The sequence below is a fragment of the Gigantopelta aegis genome, chromosome 14 (assembly GCF_016097555.1).
Source record: "Gigantopelta aegis isolate Gae_Host chromosome 14, Gae_host_genome, whole genome shotgun sequence".
Lineage (NCBI taxonomy): Eukaryota > Metazoa > Mollusca > Gastropoda > Neomphalida > Peltospiridae > Gigantopelta > Gigantopelta aegis.
The window spans coordinates 32896463-32924098 of record NC_054712.1 but is presented as its reverse complement, the minus strand read 5'-3'; the positions used below and the strand labels follow the sequence as shown (position 1 = coordinate 32924098).

The following is a 27636-nucleotide window of genomic DNA, read 5'->3' as shown; positions in this document are numbered from 1 at the left end:
GTGTGGCTTCCCATGTCCAGGTGATATTTGATCTATAAATAACAATTTTAATATCGACCAATTACACTTCGCCTTTTATAGCGTTATTCGGGAGCATACAAATTCTAAAAATATCGGGCGAGACTACCGTATTTGACCGGAAATAAGCCCATGTCTTTGAATAAGCCCACCTCCGTTTTGATAGCATTTAAGAAATTAGGCCCTCATTCGTAAATAAGCCCACCCCCAACTTCGTCACCTTATAAATAACATGAAATTGCAAGTTTGCTCAAAGTTCATTTAAAAGATAATTAAACACAAATGTAACACAATATTTTACCACCAGTGAGATTTAGCAGTCTAACAATAACAGTTTGTAACATTGTTTTCAATTTCCTGCCTGCAGTATTTCTCTGAAGTATCCAAGCCCAAGTATGAACTAAAAACCAATGTCTATTTTTACCACCACACTGGGTCCGCAGTTAATGCTAATTAAGCAAATACCTTATTCTGATTGGCTAAGAACAATGACCTTAGATTGACAATTCTTTGTAGTGTAAGCTGGCTGCCTGTGTCAGAAACGTGTGCATACAAAGAGTTTGTTGTTAATTGCTGTTGTTTTAAGTCTTCTCAGCATTAAATTTTGGATGTAAATAAACAGCACTGGTAAGTAATTGTAACATAGAAGGTGTGTTTCTGATAATTAGATACTAGTAAAAAAAAACCACAATTTAATTAATAAACAATTATTATTTATTAATAACAAATGGAACACTAATTAATAGATGTGCTACTAAACGTTTTTTTTTTCTTCCTAGTTCATTTAAGTATTGTTATTTATTTTAATTATTATTATTAAAAAATGTTTCAACAAAACTGGCCCCTTGTCTGGGAATAAGCCCACCCCATGCCAAGCTCACAATGAGTTGTCTTGGCCCCCTGGGCTTATTTCCGGTCAAATACGGTATTTATGCAATAGGTGAACTTGTTGGTCTATTTCAACATTGAAAAAACAGGGGGAAAAGTGCAGTAATAAACTCTGGATTGTATACTAGTATAAACAGATTTTATGGCTATACCATCACGGTTTTTTGTTTCATCCTGAAACAAATTTTATCTAAAATTTTATATTGCAATTAGTTTCTGGCATACTTCGTAATTCACCCGAATCATTTCATATACCCTCGGCATAATCCTGAATGTTTTCAAATTCTTTTCAAATTACTGGCATGATTTTGCAAGTAAGGTTTTGATTGGTCGAATGAAAGGTCAACTGGACATGAGCTCCAATGGGCTGCTGTTAGATCCACATGTAATAGTGGAGCTAATTTTAATTAGATTGTATTTTTCCGGACTTATTTTTCGCAATGCTTCAAAATATTGTGCTGAAATTTTGAATATAATTGTGTCATTTACTGTTACAGATCAAGTTTGACTTTTTTGGCTATTTACCCATTTTTGACAGTTATGGCCCTTGAACTTAGGAGATACAAAAATATGTTAGGACCAGTTGTGGACATGTATTTCTTTATACAGTAAAGTACTCTTATAACGAGTTAGTTCGTTATAGCAGTAGTTCGTTATACACATTTGCAGAAGTTGGTTATTAATGTAATTAATGTATATGGAGATAAAACGGGACTTTATGATCAGTTCGTTCTAAGCATGTTCATTACAAGTGTACTTTACTTTACTGTACTCTCAAAATGCTAAAACTTTGTATCTAGCTTGATCATGGCAATTTACACATTTTTGACTGAGTTATGGTCCTTGAACTTAGAATATACGGAAATTTGTTGGGATGAGTTGGGTTCAAGTATTGCTTTGGCATTACTCTCAGAATGCTTGTATGAAATGAAATGTAAAAATACTTCTCTCTTTTTTGGTCTATTTTTTGTTTGTTTTAATTTGTATAGCATCAAGTTATCAAGTCTGAATTGTATGAGAAAGAAGCCGATTTGCCTCAGAATGTTGTTGTAACGGTGTTTGTTGACCTTGTCAAACGACCATTACAACCCCGGGCACGAGGCCATGATAAGGATGTTCCTGATGGATATGTCAAGTGGAAAGGAAAACTAGTCAAGAATTTCAAAAAATTCAAAAAGGTTGTTTTAAAGTTTGGTTTGTTTAACGACACCACTAGAGCACATTGATTTATTAATCATCGGCTATTGGATGTCAAACTTTTGGTAATTTTGATAAATCTTAAGAGAGGAAACCTTTATTTTTTCATTAGTAGCAATGGATCTCTTATATGCACCATCCCAGACAGGATAGCACGTACCACAGCCTTTGATATACCAATGGGGATAGATCCCACACCAACCGTACATCAGGAGAGCACTTTCCCTTTTTTGTACTATGTTCCACCCCGTTTTCCTTATAAAGTAATGTAGTAATATTTAACTTTGATGTCACATGACAGGTCTCATCATCGTTTTTAATGCATTAAAAGTAACTACATTTTCGTCAAATAATATCTCAGCTGAGGTCAGATAAATGTATGGTCTAAATTCATATTTGCATGTGGTCAAGATTATGCATAACAGTCAGTCTAAGCAAAGAATGGGGTATATAGGGGGGAAAAAGTAAAACTGGCTGATCTACAAATATTCTATATTTAAATTTTAAAATATACTGAAATTGGAACTTTAAATTTTGATAAAAACAAACATTTTACCAGATATTAGAAAAATAACCTATTAATTTTAATCCAAATTGTGATTAATTTAACAGATTAATAAAAAAAACACTAAAATATCTAATGTAATATCACCAATTTTTATAACTGTATCCTTTGATTTTTGTTTTTAGATTAACCATGCTGGCTCAAATCGTTTACCGAATATTATTGGTGGAAGTGACCTTGTGATACATTCCGGTAGTCAACGAAGAGATCTTGATGACTGGTTTAAAGAAGCTCTTGATGTGAGAGGGAATTAAAAAAATATTAATCATATGACAAAATACCTGTACATGTATGTTAGTTTTTAAAGATGATCCAGACTCGTATAGAAAAAATGCCTTTCCAGATCAGAGGGATTATGAGAATCGTTCTTTAATTTATATTTTAAACTGGTGATGGGTGTTGTTAAGTCTTTAGATTTTCTCTCATCGTCAACTGCTCAGCACAGACAATAAACAATTTTGAGTCAAGTTAAAAAATATTGAGTTGCTATAGCCCAAAACTCCACTTTGTTTATATTTTTTGTATTTATTATTATCTTAAAAAATAAAACAATTGACGGAAAAAGAAAACAAGTGAATTGATAGTGAGAATTAAATTTCAAATGTTTCCTAAAATGTAGAAAAATAGCAGAAAATAAGTTTCTAATAGCTGTTAGTCATTACAACTGAAAAGATCAAAGAGGCTACTTGCCATATGAAATTTTATTTCAGCAGTCTGTAAATCGTCATGTATAGGCATTAAAGAACAAACAATTACTTTTATGAAGGTTTTGTAAGAAAATTCAGTTTACATGAAAAGTACCCAAGTCTTTTTTAACATCAAAACATCCTGTGTTTAAAGTGTAACAAACATGAATGACTATGGTCAACGACAGTCACTCTTTGCACCCTTGTTTTGGCTTTGTACACAATAAATATATTTTGTGATATGATACATTTCAGAAAAAGTACTTTTTTATTTCTTTCATCTTTTAAAACTTAATAAAAAAAAAAAAAAATAATTAAAAGTTAATATTTTGTAATTATATAAAATAAAAACATACACCAACCTGTAAACTGTTGTGTGCTCTCGGAACTAATTTGAGAGATGTCAAGGTAAGTAGACCAGTTTTTATTTTAATATAGCAAAGCATTGTAATAATATAGCTAATTTTTTATTTCAGTGACATCACTTTGCATCTCTTTTTACAGTAATAATAAATTGTGGTGCATGACATGTCTGTTTAAAGAATGTTGGAAAAAGTCCTCTTTTTTTTTTTTTTCTCTTTTTTTTTCAGAATCAGTAAAGCACCGGACTGTATCTTAAGAAAATCTTATGATTAAAAAATTGTACAATTTACGAAATACGGATTTCAAGTGAAGTTATGATAAGATATGTTATATTTATTGTGTATGAAGCCAAAGCAAGAGTGCGAAAAGTGACTGACTGTCATTGACGTTAAAACCTATTATATGACACTGGATATGTTATCATGGCTTGAACTTAGCGACACCGACAGAAATTGCCACAGGTCGGGGGCTTTTAGTCTGGCAGTTTTTAACCACTGGATAAAAGTATGGCCATCAGTTATTTGTGTTTTTTAATGTTGTGTTTACTGTAAAAGTTGCTTTTTTAAAATGACCATATGAAGTGTCAAAATTTGACCTAAGTGAGCATGTTTGCCTGTAGCAAAGTCATTTCAAAACTGCCTTAGCTAACAACTTCTTAAGTTCAAGCCCTATGAAATTATTTATTTCTAGGCCGAGAGTCAACAACAGGAAAGGGACAGGGAAGCACAAGACTTATTTAAGTGAGTATCAAGTAATAATGTTCATAGTCTTATTCAACTTCTATACTAACACAACAACAATGCTATACGATCCCGAGTCATAACCTACACTGCAAAATTATCTCCCCTTGCCGGATGCATAATGTACACCCGCACATGGGCAGACCGTATATATCCTCGTATGAAGGAAATGTTTTATTTAACGACGCATTCAACACATACATGTATCCTCGTATGATGCGATTTTCTATTAACTGTATCATTACTTTGAATGGGTAAGTCCTTGTTTCTTACCACCTCCATTTAATGTTAAATTCACAGTGTTACATCACATCTGTTATAGCGTTGTTGTTGTGCTAGTACGGTAAGTTGAATAAGACTTAGAAAATTTGTTTCTAATTTAAATTATTATTCATACTTACCTAGTACTAGCATAATAAGTGTTACCTCCCACCCGCCACGAGGAAGGTCTTCCTTGATTCAATTACTCCGGACTTGAATCGATAACAAGGATATATATACGGTCTGCCTATGCATGGGTGTACGTTATACATCCGGCAAGGGGAGATAATTCTGCATGCGTTTTGTAAGTTATTGTTGTGGTACTAATGCTAGATATGTATGAATAATATGATTTTTGTGTGTAAGTTAACCGTATGATTTTCTTAACACTAACCCTACACGTAATCCATTTTCTTTCTTGGGGAGGCCCCCCATACCCCCTGTTTATTGGTTGCATTCAATTTCACAGTGCCATATCCACAAATTTCTTTCTGGCAGAAATACAGTCCTATTTTATATGTATGAACTATTCAGTGGTTAAATAATATGGAATTGTTTTCTCAACAATATATATTCAGGAACAATAAAGCTAACTTGTATTTAAAATTACTGTTGTGATCATCAGATAAACTATGTAAAAAGATTGAAAATGAAACAATAAGAAAAGAAAAGAGTGTAAATTAATTAATTTAGTGCTGAAAACTCAGGACTGGGTTGGGGTTTTTTTCCCAGACTTTTAACTTAATGATAGCAAAGTAGTATATTTTTGCTTGACCTGCAACTAAAACATTGTTGCCTTTGTTGTTTTGAAAAGAGAATTGAGTCCTTGATTTATGTTAACCTCATGAAGTGGAATTTTTATTATGTTTTGTTTTTAAATGTTTTGTTTTCAGCTGGGAACCATCAGCATCACGTAGAAAACATTCAAGATAGTTTTACCTGCAGTGTTTCCTCACTTTTTGTGAGTAGTTGTTCCATGGTAATTTTGAGCCAATTAAAATGCTTGTACAAAAGACTGTTACATCATGTAAATTGATTACATTACCTTTTTGGAGAACACAATAATTGCATGTTGATTATATATTTTTAAATCTTTCACTTAATTTTAAAAAGAGAGAAAAAAAGATTATTAATTATACTAATCAATTCTAATTCTTCAAACTTGCATCAAATGTAAAATAATATTTATCTTTATCACGCATGATAAATGGTGCTGTTAGTATGGGGGGGGGGGATGGGGGGGTCAGAGTTGGAAGGGTCAGACCGCTCCCTGGCCTCACCGCTTCAGAAAGAAAGAAATGTTTTATTTAACGACGCACTTAGCACATTGTATTTACGGTTATATGGCGTCAGACATATGGTTAAGGACCATACAGATATTGAGAGAGCTAACCCGCTGTCGCCACTTCATGGGCTACTCTTTTCGATTAGCAGCAAGGGATCTTTTATATGCACCATCCCACAGACAGGGTAGTATATACCATGGCCTTTGATATACCAGTTGTGGAGCACTGGCTGGAACAAGAAATAGCTCAATGGGCCCAACAACAGGGATCGATCCCACACCGATCGTGCATCAAGCGAGCACTGTATCACTGGGCTACGTCTCGCCCCCTTCACTGCTTCAGATGCCTATTTCTGATGATAAAGTATTGCACTCATTTATTAGCTCAGTCTGTCGAGTGCTCGCTTTGAGGTGCTTGCGTCACTGGATCAAACCACCTCGATGGATCCATTCAACTGATTAGGTTTTTTTCCCATTCCAACCTGTGTACCACAACTGGTCAAAGGCTGTGGTATGTGCCATCCTGTCTGTGGGAAAGTTCATATAATAGATCCTTTGCTGCTAATGGCAAAATGTAATGGGTTTCCTCTGATGACTACGAGTCATAAGTACCAAATGTTTGACATCCAATAGTGGTGTTAAACAAAACGAACTTTAATTTTTTGCACTCATTTAGGGAACGAAGTAACTGGCAGTGTGTTTTTATAAATTTATACAACACATATAATCAAGTAAAAATATATTTCTGTATTCATATTTATAAATTCTGAAATGACATTTTTGACAGTTTAGAATATTTACTTGAAAAATGTGTGCAACATTTACATTTATGAATGTATAATATTGATAAAGATATATATATACATATACATATAGAAGTTTATTTGAAAGTGTCTAAGATATAAACAAAAGAAGATTTATATATAACCACGTATACAGTAGAACGTGTGTTAGGTATTTACTGATGAAAGTATAGGTATACATGTATAACACGTGTTCAGAAGAAAGTGTATATATTATGCATGTAGAGATTAAAGTATACAAGCCACATGTATGTACAGTTGAATATGTATACAGTGAAACGCCTCTAAGCCAGACACCCACAGGACCAAGTAAAAAGTCCGGTTTTTATAGGGTTCGTACGCATCCTGGAAAGTCCTTGATGTTTAGGATTTTAAAATTCAGGCCTGGAAAATTGCTTGTATCTAGGTGGGCCTTGAAAAGTACATGTACTTGAATTTGGCGAAAATAAATAAATAAAACTAAAATAAACTAGAAGTTGAACTTTCGATGATGTAATATGGTATGAGGTAAGTATTCATTACAATTAAACCTGATAATCGGGTGAGGTCAGGTAATAGGGTTTTACGTGCACATTCAGAACAACCTGTTGTAGCTTAGCTTAGTAACTAGTTTAACGTGTCCATATACCACTAGGGTTTCGAACACGCCTATCCCGAGTCCGGCCTCCGATAGGATTGGTGGTCTGACTCGGGATAGGAATAACCTATCAAATACGGTAAATTTTGAAATTTTGAATATTACCACCGAAAGTATAAAAGGGAAAAATTGGGGTTAATAAATTTTGACTTCGCCCTTAAACATTCCTAACCTATAGTAATTATTAATATAATATGATTTCAGCGCAAATTTAGATGGGCTGGTTTAAAATTAATAATAATTATTAAACAGTATTCATTAAGCCCATTAGGAAGAAAGGCTATAGAGTTAGCAAAAGTATAAAAAAATAAATAATAATAATAATAATAATTTTGGAAAAGGGTCTGCCAGTCATATTCTAAACATTGGTGTGACCAGGTGAGGGTCGCGAGGGAGGGGAGTCCGGCCCTACACAAAACCTAAGGCCAAACCGCCTACGCAATATGGCCCCAAAGAATGCCCTAACTCCCGGCATCCCATCCACCACCCCACCCCTCACCGTGTCCAACCGCAGTTCAGTCCAATCCTGGCAGCCTAGTGGTTGTTTAGGAAGTTAGTAAAACTTAAGTCGAATAAGAAATATGGCGCAGTTTTCATGAAGGGATTTTGGCACATTTTTTAACGTTTCATGTTATTTTGAACTGAGTATGCCGGGAGTAGCTCGTTATTGGAACCTAGCCTATTGATGGCCGTCGTCAAATGTCTCCCTAGGTTTCCCCGAATTGTGCCCTTAAAAGGGCTTGATCAGTTGTGATCATGTTAGTTCTGTCCTTAAAATGAATTGGCCGATTGGCAGGGAAACCCATAATGCATGGGAGACTTGTTTTAGCCCTTATAAGGGCTTGCAATGTGTGTATACTTACTAATCAAGGATATTTCAGTTTTGTAATTAGGATTCGAAACCGGTTATAGTTGGTTTACTGCCATTAAGTGTTGTGACTTCTGATTGGTCTATTGAGTTTGCTGCCATCGTAAGTGTCCAATCACAACTTCCCGGTTTACCTCCACTTGGAATCCACGCATTGATTCACCTTTACAGCAGAGCGTTTGTGCGGCTTTGTGTTTTCCATAAAAAATGGCTCAATAATTCAAACTATAGCCCATGGTTATAACCAGGTGTCACCGGTGTTCATAGTGCAAGTTGTTATATTACAAAAGAAAAAACAAAATGAAGTACACAATGTGGAATGGATTCATTCAAGAAATGCGAATGGGCCATGTTAACATTTATTATTACAACACATTAATTGCATATTTTTCATGGGGAAAAAAACCCCATTGCATTGTCCTGGAAATGTCCTGGAATTTTGTTATGTCACTGTAGGTGTAAGAACCATGTTTATTACTCATGGGCAGACAGAAGTGAGGGAAGAAAAATTATCTTTCCATAGGGGAAAAACCCCCAAAATATTTCTTCCCCTAGATACATAATCAGTGCTTCACTATAGGCTTTGACGTCGACAACAAACAACCGTAATTATTTTTATCCATTCAATAGGGCTGTCAAACAAGATACGAAGATTAACGTAATGTTTTTATCAGCATGCTTAGAACTACTAATTGCGCCAAGTCAGGATCTAGGGTTTTGTAAAATTCTAAAAAGTGCAATTTAGGTTTGTCGAAGGTAAATTAGCTGAGTTCCAAAAGTAAGCAAGACAGATAATGTTCCCTGAAAACGTTTTAAATAAAGTTACTCAGAGACGCGTTTACATGGCAGTTTAGGGCACTTTAAATGGGGTGGTGGGTCAGGATCTGCTAATGCCAAGTTAATAGTATAGTATGTTGCTCCGAACTGCTGTTGTAGATTATCATTTTGCATTCAGTGGCCAATTAAGTGTAAGGTCTCACTACACAGTTAACTTCCGGGTGAGAGTTCATTCTTCACGGTCCACTATACATGTAGTTACATGTACTAATTGAGACACATGTTATGGTTCACATATTCACGTCTAGGAAATGGTGAAGAACTAACACTTTATATATCTTTAATGGTAAGCCTTCTGGCTGTATTTTGCCCATGTTATTTTGTAATATTGTGCATTGACCTTTTGGGACATGGGTATATAGCGCAAGAAACAGCCGTTTGGACCGGTACTACAGCCAGATGCGGTCATATAGCAAAAAACTGAGATGGAAATGTTCTCAATTTTGGAGTGAAAATAAATGCTTATATAATGTATGTTTGCAATGGTGTATGTTGTTAATGCCAACGAGAACCCGTTCTATTGGCAATCTTCATTTGAATTTGGGCAATTTAACATGGGTTTCAATGGCAGATGACATCTGTAACCTAAGAATATTTTCCGTGGTGACAAGTCATGTCAACAATTAATTTACGTCACAGCTATGACACAACGCTGTCTCTTGTTCTCAACTTGCAAACTTGTTTTCAATAACATTATCATTTGAAAATCTTCCATAAAATAATAAAGATTGATAATGGGTAATAAATAGAATACCCAAATCGTTACTTAGCAATACTGTTTATCTTGCACTCGTGAATTCACTTGTGCGAGATAAACCTAAAATGGTATTACCTCGTAGCTCGTTGAGTATTCTCCAATTAAGGAGTATCCCGTTTAGAGAGGTAGTTTTCTGTACCCAGGGTTTCTGCCAGAGGGTAAAATGGGTATGGCGCCATACCCAAAATTTAATTTTTTTAAGTTAACTTTTTGACAAAATTAATTACTCTCATCATTACTGTATGATTTTCTTAACCCTAACCCTAAACGTAACCTATTTTCTTTCTAGGGGAGGCCCCCCCCATACCCCATGTTGACTGTGCTTGCTTTCAATTCCATAGCGCCATACCCAAAAATTTCTTTCTGGCAGAAACACTGTTACCTATATTTATAAAAGGATCATGACAAAATCGTCCAGTTTACAGATGGTCTAGTTCTGAGGAGTTTCACTGTATAAGATATGTTGAGAACAATGTTATTTTGTTACAAGTTATTAAAATGTTACCTTGACCATTTCTTGTTTTTATTTTTAAGTTATTTATGTCTGCAAGAAAATCATGTTTAATTTACAGTAAGAAATAGCTATAGCTTCAAAATGTGTTGAGGTGTTAACAGGCAAACACTGGGTGGGGGTGTCTCCCCAAACAGGGACAAAAATTGTTAACAGGCATATAGGAATGGGGGGGGGGGGGGGGTGCCTCCCCACACAAGGACGAACATTGAACGATTTTGCGTCCTCTGTATAAATAAAGATTAAAATCTGTCTTGTGCCATGCCAACCACTCCAGATATCATTCCTAAGGGTCTGGTTATAAAAACAGTTGTTTGCTTTACTTAAGTGTTATTAAAATGTACTGTAATAATGCCCAATTAGGTCAATGATGAGATATCAAAGGTTTGACGAGATGGCACACAGACTTTGTGCTCTCTTTCTGTCACAGAGTGTAAATTAAACACTGTCGGGTACAAGTTCATGCGATGGTTTCATTTACATACACATCAAACGGATTCTGAAATTTTTTTTAACACTGTAATCCTAAGTTATGGATTCACAGGTCAAAAATTCACAGAATCTACAGACTTTACTATCAATGTTGGCTAAGGCTTTCATTGGCTGTCAGTGTTGGCTACGGCTTTCATTGGCTGTCGGTGTTGGCTAAGGTTCTCATTGGTTGTCAGTGTTGCCTAAGGCATTCATTGGCTGTCAGTGTTGGCTAAGGTTCTCATTGGCTGTCAGTGTTGACTAAGGCTCTCATTGGCTGTCAGTGTTGACTAAGGCTCTCATTGGCTGTCAGTGTTGACTAAGGCTCTCATTGGCTGTCAGTTTTGGCTAAGGCTTGCACTTTGTCTGTGTCAAATAGATGAGAACTAGTCTGCTGTCTTGTATGATAACCGGTCAATCTGAGGCCTTCAGTTAAATAACTTAAATATACTGTTAGAGCACTTATTAGTGTATAGTGAAAACCAGAAATCCTAGAATAGAGGCTTGCCTTGATTAGATGCTTGGTCTCGGAGCATCGTGGAAAAAATATAAGTCTGCCTTTAATAGATGTCGGTCTTACAGAAAGGCCTGTTTTTGCTATTGTAGCTTTGTCAGGTTAATGAACATGTTATACTCGGCAGAACAATAGGAAAGGCGAAGGATTTTCAGTGAGAGAAGAGGTTTCTACAGGTACAAAAAAGTGAAAACCTACATTTGAAGAGGACCTTACAGCAAGCATGTTAGAAAATTTTGACTGAAAAAAACTAGAACCCACCTTTAATAATAACTGGGTCTCAAAAAACACATTTTTTTTTTTTAGATCCCATGCTTTTAAAGGATTTAATGGTAAAAAGTAACAAGAAGCTTGTTACCTGTATGCATGAACTCTGATAATGGTACATGTTAATACCTGTTTTATCACACTGTTAACGGTCCAACTGGATGGGATTATAGGTTGTCTCCATCTGTCCTTCCGTCAGTCTGTACCACATATTGTTTTCCAATTCCTCAAGATGTCGAACTGAAATTCTGTGTATACATGCAACTTTATCATGTAGAGTTACAGGTAAAGTTTGTCTTTCATGGAGATTTGCAATTTTTTTGACCCTTTAACGTAGGATATATTAAAAGTTATTGGGCCCGATTGTTACATTTTGTGTTTTTGGGTCAGTGATGAGAAGTAAAAGGTTTGACAAGACGGCACACAGACTTCTGTTCTCTCCGTCTGTCACAGAGTGTGTAATTTAGTATGCTGCCATGTTCCAGGTTAACATGACAGCAGTTTATTACACATACAGAAATCAGATTCATGAATTTAGTTTTCTCTCTGTATTCTCGAGACATGAGTTCAGATGTTCGAAATTCAGAGAATCTACACAATAGATTGTTAAATACTTGTAGTAAAGTATTTGCAACATATCTCACATTTTTTGCTTTTCGCATTTAATGTAATCTTTGCCAGGTGGATGAGAACTGAAGTCTGCTGTCTTGTGTGATAACAACTTCGTACTGAGACCTATTTTTAAGGTTTTTCTGTTAAAAGAATTGTGGGATGGCATTGATGTACTTGGTAGTAAAGTACTTCCTTCAGAAGCAATGTGTGGTAGCAATGAAATGTTTGGCATCCTATGACTGATGATTAATAAATCAATGTGCTCTAGTGGTGTTGTTAAACAAAACACACTTTTGGTAGCATTGATTTCCTACAATAGACGCATTGAATTGTTTGGTTTGGTTTGTTTCTCCATCCCAATCACTGACCCATGATTTTATTGATTACAATTCTGTAAAAATACTTTGTTTTCGCAGGATTAAATTTTCACGATTTATTGATTACAATTTAATACCCTAAGCTTACAATATAATATGTGCATAGGCCAAGGTGCTAAATGTGTCCACTTTTTCAAAATTGTCTATTACAGTGGAAACTAACAATGTCTGGTTAGACAAGGCTACAATTTTTTCATTGGGCTTTTATTTTCACATGGAATATACTTTCACAAATTTATTCACACGCGGAAATTGAAAAAATAAAGTATTTTACAGTATATCAAAAACCATATTATGTGATGTGTATTGAAAGATGCACACAACAGATTCCTTGCGCTCTCTCTCTCTCTCTCTCTCTCTCTCTCTCTCTCTCTCTCTCTCGGGACATGCTAAAGCACTCGCCTATTGTGTTATCGGTCTGGGATCAATCTGGGTCTGACGCATAACCCATATTTATTCTAACCATCTAATAAAGGCTTTATTGAGCACCTGAATGATTTTGTTTCATCATTCTTAAAGTTGGGTTTTAGAAAGACTTTTCTGTGGTATCTGGCTATATTATTTTGATGCTTATTATTGTAAAATGTTTAAATGCCACAATTCATATATTAACTAATTTTGTACTCGGTTATCACCAACAGCTGTACTGCCTTTAGACTTAACAGGGCAGAACTGTTCCTGTTCTTTGATGAAAAGCTCATAGTAGGCCTACATGCAAAAATGCAGAATATTCAGGATATTTTTTATCCATGTAATATGTTCTTCAGAAGTGGAACATAGGAGATATTAAAATTTATTGGGCCCAATTGTTACATTTTGTGTTTTTGGATCGATGATGAGAGGTAAAAGGTTTGATGAGACGGCACACAGACTTCTGTTCTCTCCGTCTGTCACAGAGTGTGTGATTTAGCATGCTGCCATGTTCCAGGTTAACATGACAGCAGTTTATTACACATACAGAAATGAGATTCATGAATTTAGTTTCTCTGTATTCTCAAGATATGAGTTCAGATGTTCGAAATTCAGAGAATCTACACAATAGATTGTTAAATACTTGTATTTGAAACATATCTTTTTTTTTCTTTTTTTCTTTTTTTTGCGTTTCACATTTAATGTAATCTTTGCCAGGTGGATGAGAACTGAAGTCTATTGTCTTGTGTGATAACAACTTCAAACTGAGACTTATTTATTTTTAAGTGTTTCTAAATAAAAATGTAGGTTTTAAGTAGGTTCTGGATTAAAATCTAATCATTAATCCATCTAGCAAAATAGTATTAAGTTAAGATGTTACTTTTAATGCTGGTATGTATTGCAGGCACATGTACAAGAATATTAGATAGGATGGGAGAATCTAAACTGGCAACCAGAGTTTATAGTGGGGTTGAGTCATTCTCTCCCTGGTAGTATATTGAGAAAAAGATAATTTTCTTGAGCAGGGAGGGGTTTCGACCCCAAAACCCTTCCCCAGCATACATGCCTGTATTGCATACATGTAACTTTGTGATCCAGGCCCCACAACTGGTCAAAGACCGTGGTATGTGCTTTTCCTGTCTGGAAAAGTGCATATAAAAGATCCCTTTCTGCATTGGAAAAAACAATGTGGCATATGTACACCCAGTAGCCGATGATTAGTTAATCAATGTGCTCCAGTGGTGTCGTTAAACAAAGTAAACTGTTTGTATTCCAGTAGCAGATTCAACAAAATGGTATTTTTGTTTGTTTTATATTTACAATTCATGTAGGTGGGATGGATTGTAGGATTGATTGCCCTTGATGGACAGTGTGGGGGGGTGGGGGGGGGGGTGGTTTCGGGGGACGGGGGCAGGGGGGTAATTTTATTATTATTATTATTATTATTCTCACACGTGCCAACCAGTGCCTCGTGCATTGCCCGCCAAAAAAATCAATGGCATGTACTGTGCTGACTGGGGAAACTGCATATAAAAGATTCCATGTATAGCCTGCAATTTTTTTGCTCTTTCTTGGTGAAATAATTATTTAATGCTTAATAGCTGCCGTTTAAAAGGTAGTGAGGCGTCACTGAGTAAACATTCGTTTTCCCCCTCATTAACATCTCTTGTTGACAGACAACCGCTATAGTTGACGTGTATGCTCCAGAATCTTAATCAAATATGTGCACAAAAATAAACAAGTTAAATGTTTTTGTTTACTTTTGAGTTTTAAGGATTTTTTTTTTAAAAGGGCATCTGGTCTATGATGATAATTCAATGAAATGACAAAAAGATATTTGTATGAGATCGTTCACCATTTATCTGTGTCATTCGTCTTTCATGATTTTAAGTCCCATCATGGTGGTTTTCCTGGCACATACATTATATTTGGTTCTTTTACATCACAGACTCACAAGCTTGGAGTCCGTGTATTCAAAAACCAAAAACAAAATCAATTTGTAAAAATATTTCTGGTTTGAAAAGATTTAATTGAAATCAGATCTTTAATTCTGCCATTTTGCTTGCTTAGACATGCAAGATGGAGTGTTAGTAAGACCTGATTTCAATAACATGGGGCTTAGTTCATAGTAATTGGGGTTGTGTGTTTAACCATTATGCACTACATTTTGTTTAGCCGGGCTATAGGTGGTGGATAGGTTGCTTGGTGAATGTTCTTATGTGAAAAAATCTTTAATGATTTTCTTGGGAATATCTGAAACTGGTTGAAAACGGCCCAAATATAATCAATAAATACATAATAATAATTTTTTACACACCCAGTGGTGAGAACACCAGCATTATTTTTGATAACACATATTTGTTTACACATGTACATGCGTTAACAATTTCAAGACGCACGACTAGATGCTCCTAGATGATGACCAGGGGCCCTATTTTCGAAGCCATTTTAGCGCTACGAAATCGTAAAACCGTCGTAGGTTGTGACGTCACTACAGCGCACGCCATAGTGACGTCATAGCTTACGATGATTTCACGATTTCGTAGGCTAAGATAGCTTCGAAAATATGGGCCCAGGTCACCACTGCCATACATCCAATGAAAAACTATACGATGGAAATTGATGACATTGTGACGTATAGTTAACCTGACAATCATGGGTCTTTGACGCGTAAGTTCAACGGTTGTAAATAACTTTTAGTCGAAAAAGATGTAAAAATTTGCTTAAAACCTGGTTTGTGAGGATATGTAAGAAATAGAAAAATAAATTCGTGTCCGTCAGATACCATTTATCTCACAACTTGTGTAAAAACGTATCAAACTCGGTTTCGCTCGTTAGATACATTTTAAAACCACTCGTGAGATAAATGGTATCTAACGGCCATGAATTTATTGTTTTATTTATGTGTATTATACTCTCTCTCTCTCGCTCTCCTAATAATCAGGTATCTAATGGCCACTCGCGTATTATTCTCTCGATATATAAACTCTTCAAAAGAAGAAACGCAAAACCACATTGTCGTAACATTTGGAGAATTGATTTAACATTTGGAGAATTGATTTAATTATTGAATGGTGAGTCCGATAATTACCAAATGTTGCAGGATTGTTCACAATTCACTCTAGTCCATTGTGAGTAAGTGATAGGACACACCACCAAGGTCAAGGTCATCTGGAGTCAATACCGGGTGTGGCCTCCGCGTGTGTTGACAACTGCCTGGCACCGCCTGCCCATTGAAGCAACCAGAGTACGGATGACGTCCCGGGGGATGGTGGCCCACTCGGCCTGCAAGGCTGCTGCCAGCTCGGGCAGGGTCTGGGGCTGTGGTTGTCGCTGTCGGAGGCGTCGGTCCAACTCGTCCCATAGATGCTCAATTGGGTTCAAATCCGGTGATGTCGATGGCCAAGGAAGGACATTAATGTTGTTGTTCTGTAGGAAAGCCGTTGTGAGACGTGCTGTGTGAGGCCTGGCGTTGTCATGTTGGAACACTGCGTTGGCGTTGGCCATAACTGGAACGATGTGTGGCCGGAGGATCTGGTCAATGTAGCCCTGTGCATTCAGGTTGCCCTGCACGTGGACCAGGTCAGTTCTGCCAGTGTGTGAGATGGCTGCCCACACCATGACACTATCCCCGCCGAATCTGTCCACTTCCTGCACGCAGTTTGCCGCATAACGTTCACCACGACGCCTATACACGCGACATCTTCCATCATGGACGTCGGAGCAGAAATCGGGACTCGTCACTGAACCACACCTGTCTCCATCGCAGTTGAGGCCATTGTCGATGAATCTGGCACCACTGCAGTCGGAGTCGACGGTGTTGTGGTGTTAAGATGACACCTCGAACTGGACGTCTGGCACGAATTCCTACCTCACGTAGGCGGTTCCGTACGGTCTGGTCGGATATCCTGCGCAAACCTGGTATTGCTGCGGCTGTGGAGGTGGCAGTAGTCAATCGTTCCCGAAGGTGGCGTACCCGGATGTAGCGGTCCTGCCCGGGGGTAGTGACCCGTGGTCGACCGGATGTAGGGAGGTCACGTGTTGATCCATGTTGCTGGTAACGGTCCCACAGTCTGGAGATGGTGCTTGGGGACACATGGAATGCCCTGGCAATGGCCGTTCTGGATTCGCCTGCGTCTAGTCGGCCGATGGCATTGTTTCTCTGCGGTTCACTGAGACGTGGCATGTCCTGGATTGTCAACTGTCGGCCAGATACAGAGGCCAGGCAAGCGAACACCCTGCACTTTTATACTGTCGGTGTTCATGTTGCACGTGCAGACAACGCACGTGCAGTGGTGACATGGTTTGTACGTGGCTGCGTTTTTGCGAATATTCACATTTTGGAACTTTATTGTACAGTAGCTGCGTTTTATCGAATGTAACCGTGGGAATGTGTTTGGGACATGCAATGACCTTATATTCACAAAGCATGAACCGGTAGGAAACATAAAATCGGAGTTATAACCCATTTGTACCCTTTTGCGTTTCTGTTTTTTGAAGAGTATATATAATAATCAATAAATAAACCATTTGACGTGTGCTTACATCCACTGATATTTCAAGCTTGTCTTTCTTAGGCAATATTATCCAAATGTTCTGACACATAAAATTGGTAGAGCTAAAACTTGTAAAGTATCGCACCTCTAAGTGAACTATACACAGCGCTACCACTCTAGAAAATTGGAAGTGTATACATTTAGAAGAAAACTGAAGATAAATACTTTTTAAATAAAACTCTTTTAATGTGATATTGTTTTGTTTTGTCTTTTTGTTGCTTATTCTTTGCTTAGCCCAAGTACTCTGACCGCAAGAGAGCAAGATGAACGTTTAAACATAAACGCTTGATTACAACTGTTCATTTTTTTTTTTTCATTTCAACTTATTTTCGTTCTTATATCCAATTAAGGTGCAAGCATGCTGTCCTGGGCACACACCTCAACTATCTGGGCTGTCTGTCAAGGGCAGTGGGTTATTTCATAATTGTTAGTGGTTAGTGAGAGAGAAGAGACTGTAGTGGTCTTACCACCTACCCACTGAGTCTTTAAAACTCACTGGGTGGGAATAACTTTTAGTCGAAAAAGATGTTAAAATTTGCTTAAAACCTGGATTTTTAGGATATATAACAAATAGAATAATTTTGTTTTGTTTAACGACATACTATAGCACATTGATTTATTAATCATCGGTTATTGGATGTCGAACAATAGGTAATTTTGACATATAGTCTTAGAGAGGAAACCCACTACATTTTTTCCATTAGTAGCAAGGGATCTTTTATATGCTCCATCCAACAGAAAGGATAGCACATACCACGGCCTTTGATATACCAGTCGTGGTGCACTGGCTGGAACGAGAAAAAGCCCAATGGGCCCGCCAACGGGGATCGATCCTAAACCGGCCGCGCATCAAGCGAGCGCTGTGCCACTGGGCTACGTCCTGCCCCGAAATAGAATAATACATTCGTGTCCGTTAGATACCATTTATCTCAACTTGTTTTTTTTTAAAAACAGGCTGCGAACCCTGTACCTACTAGCTTGATGTTCGATGGTTTAACAAAGACGACACCGAGGCCGGTCATATATAGCTGTTCAAATGTTCGTCTAGCTCTCGAAAGGCAGATTACTCTAGTTAATTTTTGGTTTTTGTAGTTGCCATAGTCTGCCAGTTCGTGTCTCAGTAGTTCTACTATTCTAACCAAGTTGCAAAGTCTCCAATGTGTGAGGTCACAACAGTAATGCTGGCCATCTCACTAACCGTTGAACCCTGTCCTGAAAGGGCCGTATGTTATTAAAGGTCTACATTTATCAAAAACGTAATTCACTATTGTTTGGTATCTACGTATACCTTTTATAATATATATGAAGTATCAATGAAATAAATGTTAAAAAATTTACCCGTTTTTAATATATTCGCAATAAAAAGTCGCCTTTTCCCCATAGCTTGCCAAAAAGCCTCTGAACTCACCGGCATAACATGAAAGTGTGATTTGCAGCCTTTCAGACATTTTACATGGAAGTGGAACACGTGTATTTTTAAAACGCGAAAATGTTATTCTGTTGAATTGAATTGTATGTGTGGAATATTATTTTGAAGATATCTTTCAAATGTGAAACATGGTGAACCATTGTTCGGTGTATGGGTGTACAAAAGCTGCAGTTAAAGGCAAAAGAAGTTTGCATATTTTTCCGAAACACAAACCGACATTGTTTGCATGGAAGCGGTTCTTAAACCGAACACGTGCGTATTGGAAAGGACCGTCAAGATGGGATACGATTTGCAGTGACCACTTCACACCTGGGGATTACGACACTTATCTAAGATGGTCGATGGGAATGGCACCAAAACGTTTGTTAAAGAACTTGTATGTTCCAAGCCTGTATCCCCCTGGTTCAGCCTATTTGCAGCCCGGAGACAAAAACAAAGTCCGAATGTTAATGTCGAGGTGTACATTGTTCGTATTTGGCACAAAGATACACCTCAACACGATGCATTTATATATGTTAACATTTTTTAGGAAAAATATTTTTTAGAAACAAAATCGAATTTTTCATGTTCGGGCTGTACAGAACGAAAACCCGAACATCGCCCGAAGACAAAAACAGATAGGCCTACCGAATGGCCTACATTATGTTTATAGTGCGTCCCACGGGTAACGCATTTTTTCATACTATGGAATTTACACACACACACACACACAGATTAGTGACGCAGGAAGGTGCTAAAAAGTGTGGGGAGGGCCCCACATTTTTATATTTACACACTTTTACACTATAACTATTATAAAGCTAAATATCTGAAACGTTGTGGGTACTTGCCCCCGTGCGTCCTACGCCAGTGAAATATATATATATACACACGCACACATACATACATATATACCATGGAATGCTTAAAGGGGCACACCCTAGTTACGGCTAGTTGTTAACCATTACGGCGTTGTTTTTCGCTATTAAACCCATTTTTTCACAAATAAAAGTGCACTTTACTTACCGTTTATTATTTAGAATATACATTTCCATTCACCTGAAGTGTTTTTTGGTAATCCTGGTGTTTGTAATACCACAAAATGCATTTTTCGTATTTCTGAAAAACGGACGCACGTTTGAGAAAAAACGTTGAGCAGACAAGGTCTAATCTATTTTTAGACGGGATATTTCCATTTCAATGTCACAGACGTTGGTATCCCACGTGACCGTTATCATTTTGGTTCGGTTTGTTTTCTCGTGCACGGTTCGCGCAATCTACATCCGATAAGTCCTACGATATCTGGAGAGGGGATACAACCAGGACAGAACAGTTGGAACATGTCCAGGAGAAGTGAAAAGAAAGCACCCCAAGTCTGTGAAATTTGTCGTGACGTAGGCATTGTTGTGCTTCGAGCGACATCTACCGGTGACATCAGAATACAAACTTTCAAAATTATTTCAAGCAATTGGGACATGGGGATTCCCGTGGTATTTATCGGTATAAAACCTGCTTTTTTCACTCCATTTGATAAAAACGTGATCTAAGTGTGTTACAGGTTTGTAGATTAACCAAATTATAACTTATTTTCGCTGGATGGAACTAGGGTGTGCGGCTTTAATGGTTGCGCATAATATTAATAATTGCAGGTAGATGGTCGATCTTAACTATTACATTGCAGATGAAATTGTGCCCGTTACACTATGTCCGTCTGACAATGACATTGGACTCGCTGTTCCGATTTGTTTGCGAATCCTAGATTAGAAACTTTATCGTTAGGCGAGGAAGTGAATTTCTGTATCGTTAGTTTCTTTATTAACTACTGCATAGGTCGTAGTTAATAATGCAGCTAGCGGTACAGAAAATCACAGCTAGTCATTTAGTCGAATTAATGTACACTTCTATTCGTACACAGTGATACATACACAGACACATGCATATTACTTGCAAATATCAAAACTTTATTAAGGTGCCTTTTTAACGAGTCAATCATCAATGAGCCACCCCCCCCCCCCCCCCCCCCCCCCCCCCAAGACGTGTTCGTAAGTATTTTTGTTGAGCGCAAAACGTATTGTACATTTTATTTTCTGTAAAAGGAGATTGCACACAATCTGACGAACAATAATAGTAATAGAACATTTTATGAACGTCAAAAAATAAAAGAACAAGTCGACAACTACTCCACAATTCAGTAGTAAGAAAGGGCCTTTGTTGCAAGCGACTGGAGTGTAATGCGCCGGAACTAATTATTGGCTAATTGGGGCCGCTTAGCGCGATGTAAATCAAGGGCAGATAAGTATGTTTCTAATAGAGGTTATTGCTGTTTCCACATAAGTGGTGCGAATAATGTTTTTTGAACAAAAGAAGTGCACCAATTGTGTTAAGATCACTTGCATTTTTTTTTTTCGAATTTTGAGCGGCAACGTGTGCGATTTCAATGGGAGCTAACCCCCTATTATAAAGTAGTTTCATTTATAGATACTTTGAAGTCCGGTTTTTTGTGTGTGGTGTTTTTAAGTTGTGACGAGTGCGATTGGTGCAAAGACCTTCGTTAGAAAAACTGGCGTCGTGGTAGGCCATCGGTCTACAGGCTGGTAGGTACTGGGTTCGGATCCCAGTCGAGGAATGGGATTTATAATCCAGATGCCAACTTCAAACCCTGAGTGAGTGCTCCGCAAGGCTCAGTGGGTAGGTGTCAACCACTTGCACCGACCAGTGATCCATAACTGGTTCAACAAAGGCCATGGTTTGTGCTATCCTGCCTGTGGGAAGCGCAAATAAAAGATCCCTTGCTGCTAATCGGAAGAGTAGCCCATGTAGTGGCGACAACGGGTTTCCTCTCAAAATCTGTGGTCTGACGCCATATAACCGTAAATAAAATGTGTTGAGTGCGTCGTTAAATAAAACATTTCTTTCATTGAAAAAAAAAATTTGAAAGGATATAATATATATGTGTATGGGGGGGTGGGGGGGTGGATAGGTTATTACCAGAGTGTTTTTCAGTATCGTCAATATATATTGGGAATAAAAATTACATTATTTTTATTCCTAATATATGATACTGACGATACCGAAATACACGAAGGTAATAATCTCTTTATCATATAAGCTCAAGCTTAATACAACGTGTTTTTGTAAACTGTACACTAAACTTTAATTCCAGTCCGCCATTACTAGATATTCAAATAACGTAACAATATGTGGCGCGGTGTATTTTTGAATGGAAATGACGTCAAACTCGAATGAATATATATATATATATTAGTTGCATGTGTGTTGAAAGCTTTTGTTTGTAGTTATGATCAAAATTGGTGCTTGTTAACTATTTCCCCACAGGCTAAGTATTATGTATATAATAATATGTTGTGCAGTGTCGAAACTATGGATATTTGTTGTTAGATACGGTAAACCTAAATATTCCCGCCTTCGTATGAATATTCTACAAGGAGAAATATGTACTGTACATGCATATTTACTTAAGGAATAGTATAAAGATCTGAAGTATATTCAATAATGCTCATGAAAATACTGTCATGAGTAAACGTTACTATTGGATCATCGTGGTGTATACCCATGCACAAGAGGAAATTGAACTGGATAACTCTAGTGAATTGTTTAACAACAAATCACACAGTGTATTGCGTCCCTGGAAGAAGCTATTTCAAAGTGTATTGACATTCCTCAATGTTTGGGTCCGTTTTATTACTATATGCACGCAAGAAGGCTATTCACTCCGAGGAATACATGACAGTTGTTACATACATGTAATAGTATGTCCTGCTCATATTTAATCAAAATATAAATGTTCACACGAGTACATGTATAAAATAGTATAGCAGTTAATATTCAAAGCATTTGATTTTAAGTGCATTGAATCTGTTAGACTCCATTTGATCAATATCCATCATGGGATCAACATCATGCCTTGAGTGTGGGAACAGTTTTTCCAGATATGATAATATGCTAAGACACCGGCGACAGATGCACCAGCAAGGAACTCCTCCTCAATTCCTCTCTCATACCCCTCCTTCTCATTTTCACCATTCTCCTCAACGGTCTTTGTCATCCCCACAGTTAACAACCTCAAGATTACCAACTGAACAATATGGAGAACCTTTTCAATTTACAATACCATCTAATGTTGTGGGAAGACTGTTCATGTATCAAATACTCCAGAAAAGACTCATCAAGCTAACGCCTAACAATATCATATGGTGTTACCAGAGTGGCAGCCGCTTTACGACACTATTTGTGAAAGAATATGCCAAGTCCCGTTTGTGAAAGGTATCCCCTACAACCTACAGGATGACAATTTCTTTGATTCACGCAACAGCAATGTTTTAATTCTGGATGATCATATGACCGAGGCCAAGGAAGACGAACGCATTTCTCAGTTATTTACAAGAACTTCACATCACAAGAATGTAGGTAATTTCCTCCTGTTACAAAACCTGTTTCCAAGAGGCAAGGAGTAGCGTGTTATTGCTCTCAACTCTTAACTACGTGACTTTGTTTAATTCACCCATTGACAGTAAACTTGTTTGCGAGAAGAATTTACACTATTAATAGTGATCGTTTTATGTCAACTCTATGAGACTGCTGTTCAGAATCTTGCCATCGACTTGCGACCATAAACCCACAAGAATGATAGACTTAAACCCAATGTTTTAGACATTCCAGCACTGGTCCAACAACGGCAGTCCACTCAACCTACAGACAATGAAAATAATAATTACAGTAATACTATAAAAGACGTTTCTTCGCCGCCCAATAATGGGTTGTCATGCAACGACCAGAAGCGATCAGGCCCTTTTTAAGGGCCCTATGGGCAACCTAGGGAGACACCACAGCATCATAGAGGTCTAATTAACGAGCTCTCTCGATTCACTAATGTCAAAACCTATATTAGCTCTGGAACTTTCTTTTTGACCGACCGTTCAAAATTGCGCCCAAATTCCTCAATCAAACTTGCGCACCTTTTCTCTTTTGGCATAATTCTTGCTCCATTCAAAATTCCATAGCACCATTACCCCTCCGCCTGCTACCGACCACGGTCGGGCTGCTGGTGCTCACTTGCACCTGCCAGTGCAGGCGGTCCTCCTCTTCCCCCACCCCACCTGTCCTGGATGGAGGAGTTGGCCGAGGCCGGCTCTTGTGCCCAAGACAGGCGTGCGCTACAACAGCTTGCTCTGAATGTGCACGTAAAGCCCTATGACCTGACCTGACCGCCCGACAGTCGTATGCATTCAGATACCCGAGCCGTAAACACTGTTAAATCAGTTTCTGAAACTGGTAGCAATTTGGTAGAAGAGGATTATACTGACAAAGACATGGGCGAATCTAGTGACAAAACAGGTTCAATTATTGTGGCGTTTTGTTTGGTAATATGACGGACTTGCAACGTCATATTAAAACGTGGTGCCCCGAGAACGGATTGGTGCAATCCTAAAAACACCAATATGACGATGAAGACACCAACAGGCATGACGTTTTTAACTCTCAGAAAGGAGGCGGAAGGTATATGTTTGATAAAAAAAAAAAGAAAAAAAAAAAGAGATCAAGATCTGACTATAAAATGGCAGAATGTCGGCTTTCAACGTATGTGGGCTCGTGTTCGTGCCAGGCATCTAGAAGACATGAAAATCAGACGTAAGAAATATCAACAGCAAGGAAAGACACGAGTGGATAGAAAGAAAACTATAGCGTCTGTGGGAAAATGAATTGGTCAAAACACTGATTGTTATCATTGAATTTACAAAGTATTTTTAAAAAGCACCTTTGTTTTGATTTATATTGGATAGTTTAAACAAAACAGATCCTAACACAGATCATACGATGATAAAGGACAGGATCAAACTACTGTTGAAGCCCACCATGAAAAACAGTATACCCCATATAAACCTGATAGAAGAAGAAGAAAGCGAGTCGGAATCTAATCATTCGGATATTTCTGAAATGAGTGAGCCGGAATAGCATACTTACGTTTAAGCAATACATGTTTATGTTCAGTTGCATGGATCATAGGCCAGTCGGGACATTACAAAACAGTATGGCTGTGAATAAGAAGCGATTCAATCATGGTAAAGAATGGACAGAAGAAACCAGTTGTTTTGTTTGTGAAGAGACCGGCAGACCTTGGACCATCCGGGAAGAAATTACTTCCGAAAATATGACTAATACGAACGTTCCTTAATGCACAGGATTAGACGTAACATGTCTTTTAAATTTTTTTTTTTTTTTTACCAATGCTATGTAATAAATGATATGTACTACTTAACATGCATTTGTGGTCAATTAAACCAATAAAGTACATTTGTTGTTGATACTGAATGCATTTTTTATTCTGTCGTTGAATACAGATCCACGAGTAATGGAAATAAGTACATTTAAAAAGAGTTCTTATTTAATGTATATATACACTTAAAACTTAACAAAGCACCACCTCAGTTGTATTGTTATTAAAAACGTGTCTAGAAGCAGTGTTCCTGCTGACGGGGTGTGTACCAGATATGGATAGTGGTTACTTTTTTTATATAACTACTATGTTTTTACCGAGATGGCTTGAATAAATTATTCATAACAACCATGCCAGTGTGATTTTAGCTTTATAGTTTATCATACATTTTTCATGAATATTTACAGTTTCTGTCTTTTTCACTAAATACCTTAAATATTGATGTATTGACTGTGTTACCTGACGCTATATAACCGTAAATAAAATGTGTTGAGTGCTTCGTTAAATAAAAGAATTTCTGACTGTTATCTTTTTTAATATCCTCTGAATGCACTGAGTGTAAATTGAAGAGGCTTTGGTTCACAATTACTTGCGAAATACAAATCATATGATCAAAACTGGGCGGTGCTTAATTAAGTTTAGGGTTTTGTTTAACGACCCCATTAGAGAACATTGATTAATTAATCATCAACCATTTTTCCATTAGCAACACGGGATCTTTTAGATGCAGTAAAGCACATATCAAAGCCTTTAATATACCAGTCGCAATCGCAATACACTGGTTGGGACGGGGATAACCCCAATCAGCTGAATGGATCCACCGATGCGACGCAAATACCTCGAGCAAGCACACTCAACCGATTGAGCTATGTATACATACTTCTATATGGTTAACAAATAGAAAGTCCACTTATAAGAAGTATTTTCGTATTATGAACTGCTTGAACGATCACTCGTGGGTATGAAAATCCCCCAAATTGCAATGTAAGCGACTGACTGCTTTTAAAGAGGCATGCCTGATCGAATATTTGCGTTACCTGGTTAAGTCTTCTTTTTCTTCTTTTTTTAAATACACCATAACAGCCAATACGTTTTTATTTTCAGAATACATTCACATACCGTTTATTTAAGAAATATTTCTGAAAAAAACATTCAACAATCGGCATGAAATTAAAGGGTAGGAATGATTTACACATTTCTATATACTTAAATATTTCAAAAACATAACTGGCGTCATCAAGTCTGTAATTTCTATAGCATTTTTCTAGGTGTATAGAGTAGAGATTATATTGCTGTCACATCATGGCATTGCGATAATTGTTCAATCTCCTGTGAAACATTATTAGCAAAGTATTCGATGATATATATCGTCAGTCATATAAGAGGTTGGTTTTTAGTGTAAACAAAATTAAACAAACACAAAACACGTAATACAGACGGTTGAAAATTTATGTGTTACTTTGCGACGAATCTCACTGCATACATATACTGAACAGCAAAGGAAATGCACCAGTGGTGAAACCTACGTTATTTTGAAATTAACCAATCTAATTAAAATTAGCTCCATTATTACATGTGGATCTAACAGCAGCCCGTTGGAGTTCATGTCCAGTTGACCTTTCATTCGACCAATGAAAACCTTACTTGCAAAATCATACCAGTGATTTGAAAACATTCGGGATTATGCCGAGGGTATACGAAATGATTCGGGTGAATTACGAAGTATGCCGGAAACTAATTGCAATATAAAACTTTATATAAAATTCGTTTCAAGACGAAAAAACCCACTGTGATGGTATAGCCATAAAAAGTTTATACTAGTATACAATCCAGAGTTTATTACTGCACCTTTCCTCCTGTTTTTCAAATGTTGAAATAGACCAACAAGTTCGCCTTTTGCATAAATAGTCTCGCCCGATATTTTTAGAATTTGTATGCTCCCGCATAACGCTATAAAAGGTGAAGTGTAATTAGTCGATATTAAACTTATGTATAGATGAAATGTCACCTGGACATGGGAGTACACGCAATGCTGTTGGATCTACTGGTAGACCCAGTAGAGCTAATTTTAATTAGATTGGAAATTAACGTGCTGTGCTTATCGGTAAAATATTTTACAACAGTGTATACTAAAAGGCAAAAGTTATTGTGACACACAAAAGACAAAGATAATTGATAAGTTTTTATTACTGTGTATGAAATGTTATAACATGAAAAGAGAAATGTCAGGAGGTATGGAGTTCATCCATATGTCTTGGCGAGGGGTTATCACGGGTGGTCGGCCGCTACGGGGACTGACTGACTGAATGACTGAATGAATGTTTAACGACACCCCAGCACGAAAAATACATTGACTATTGGGTGTCAAA

General features: G+C 37.2%; 1 protein-coding gene across 2 annotated transcripts in view; it reads left to right on the top strand.

Moving 5' to 3' along the window:
- LOC121388040 (nibrin-like) overlaps positions 1–6121 on the top strand; it is a 29467-nt gene extending 23346 nt beyond the window's left edge. Inside the window, exons 15-18 of one of the 2 annotated variants that reach the window (XM_041519239.1) lie at positions 1896–2084; positions 2794–2907; positions 4408–4457; positions 5612–6121. In XM_041519239.1, the coding sequence (XP_041375173.1) occupies positions 1896–2084; positions 2794–2907; positions 4408–4457; positions 5612–5651 (393 nt within the window). In that variant the 3' untranslated portion in view covers positions 5652–6121. The remainder of the gene's footprint in view (positions 1–1895; positions 2085–2793; positions 2908–4407; positions 4458–5611) is intronic. The other variant, XM_041519240.1, reaches the window with a different exon arrangement.
- The last annotated feature ends 21515 nt before the right edge of the window (positions 6122–27636 follow it).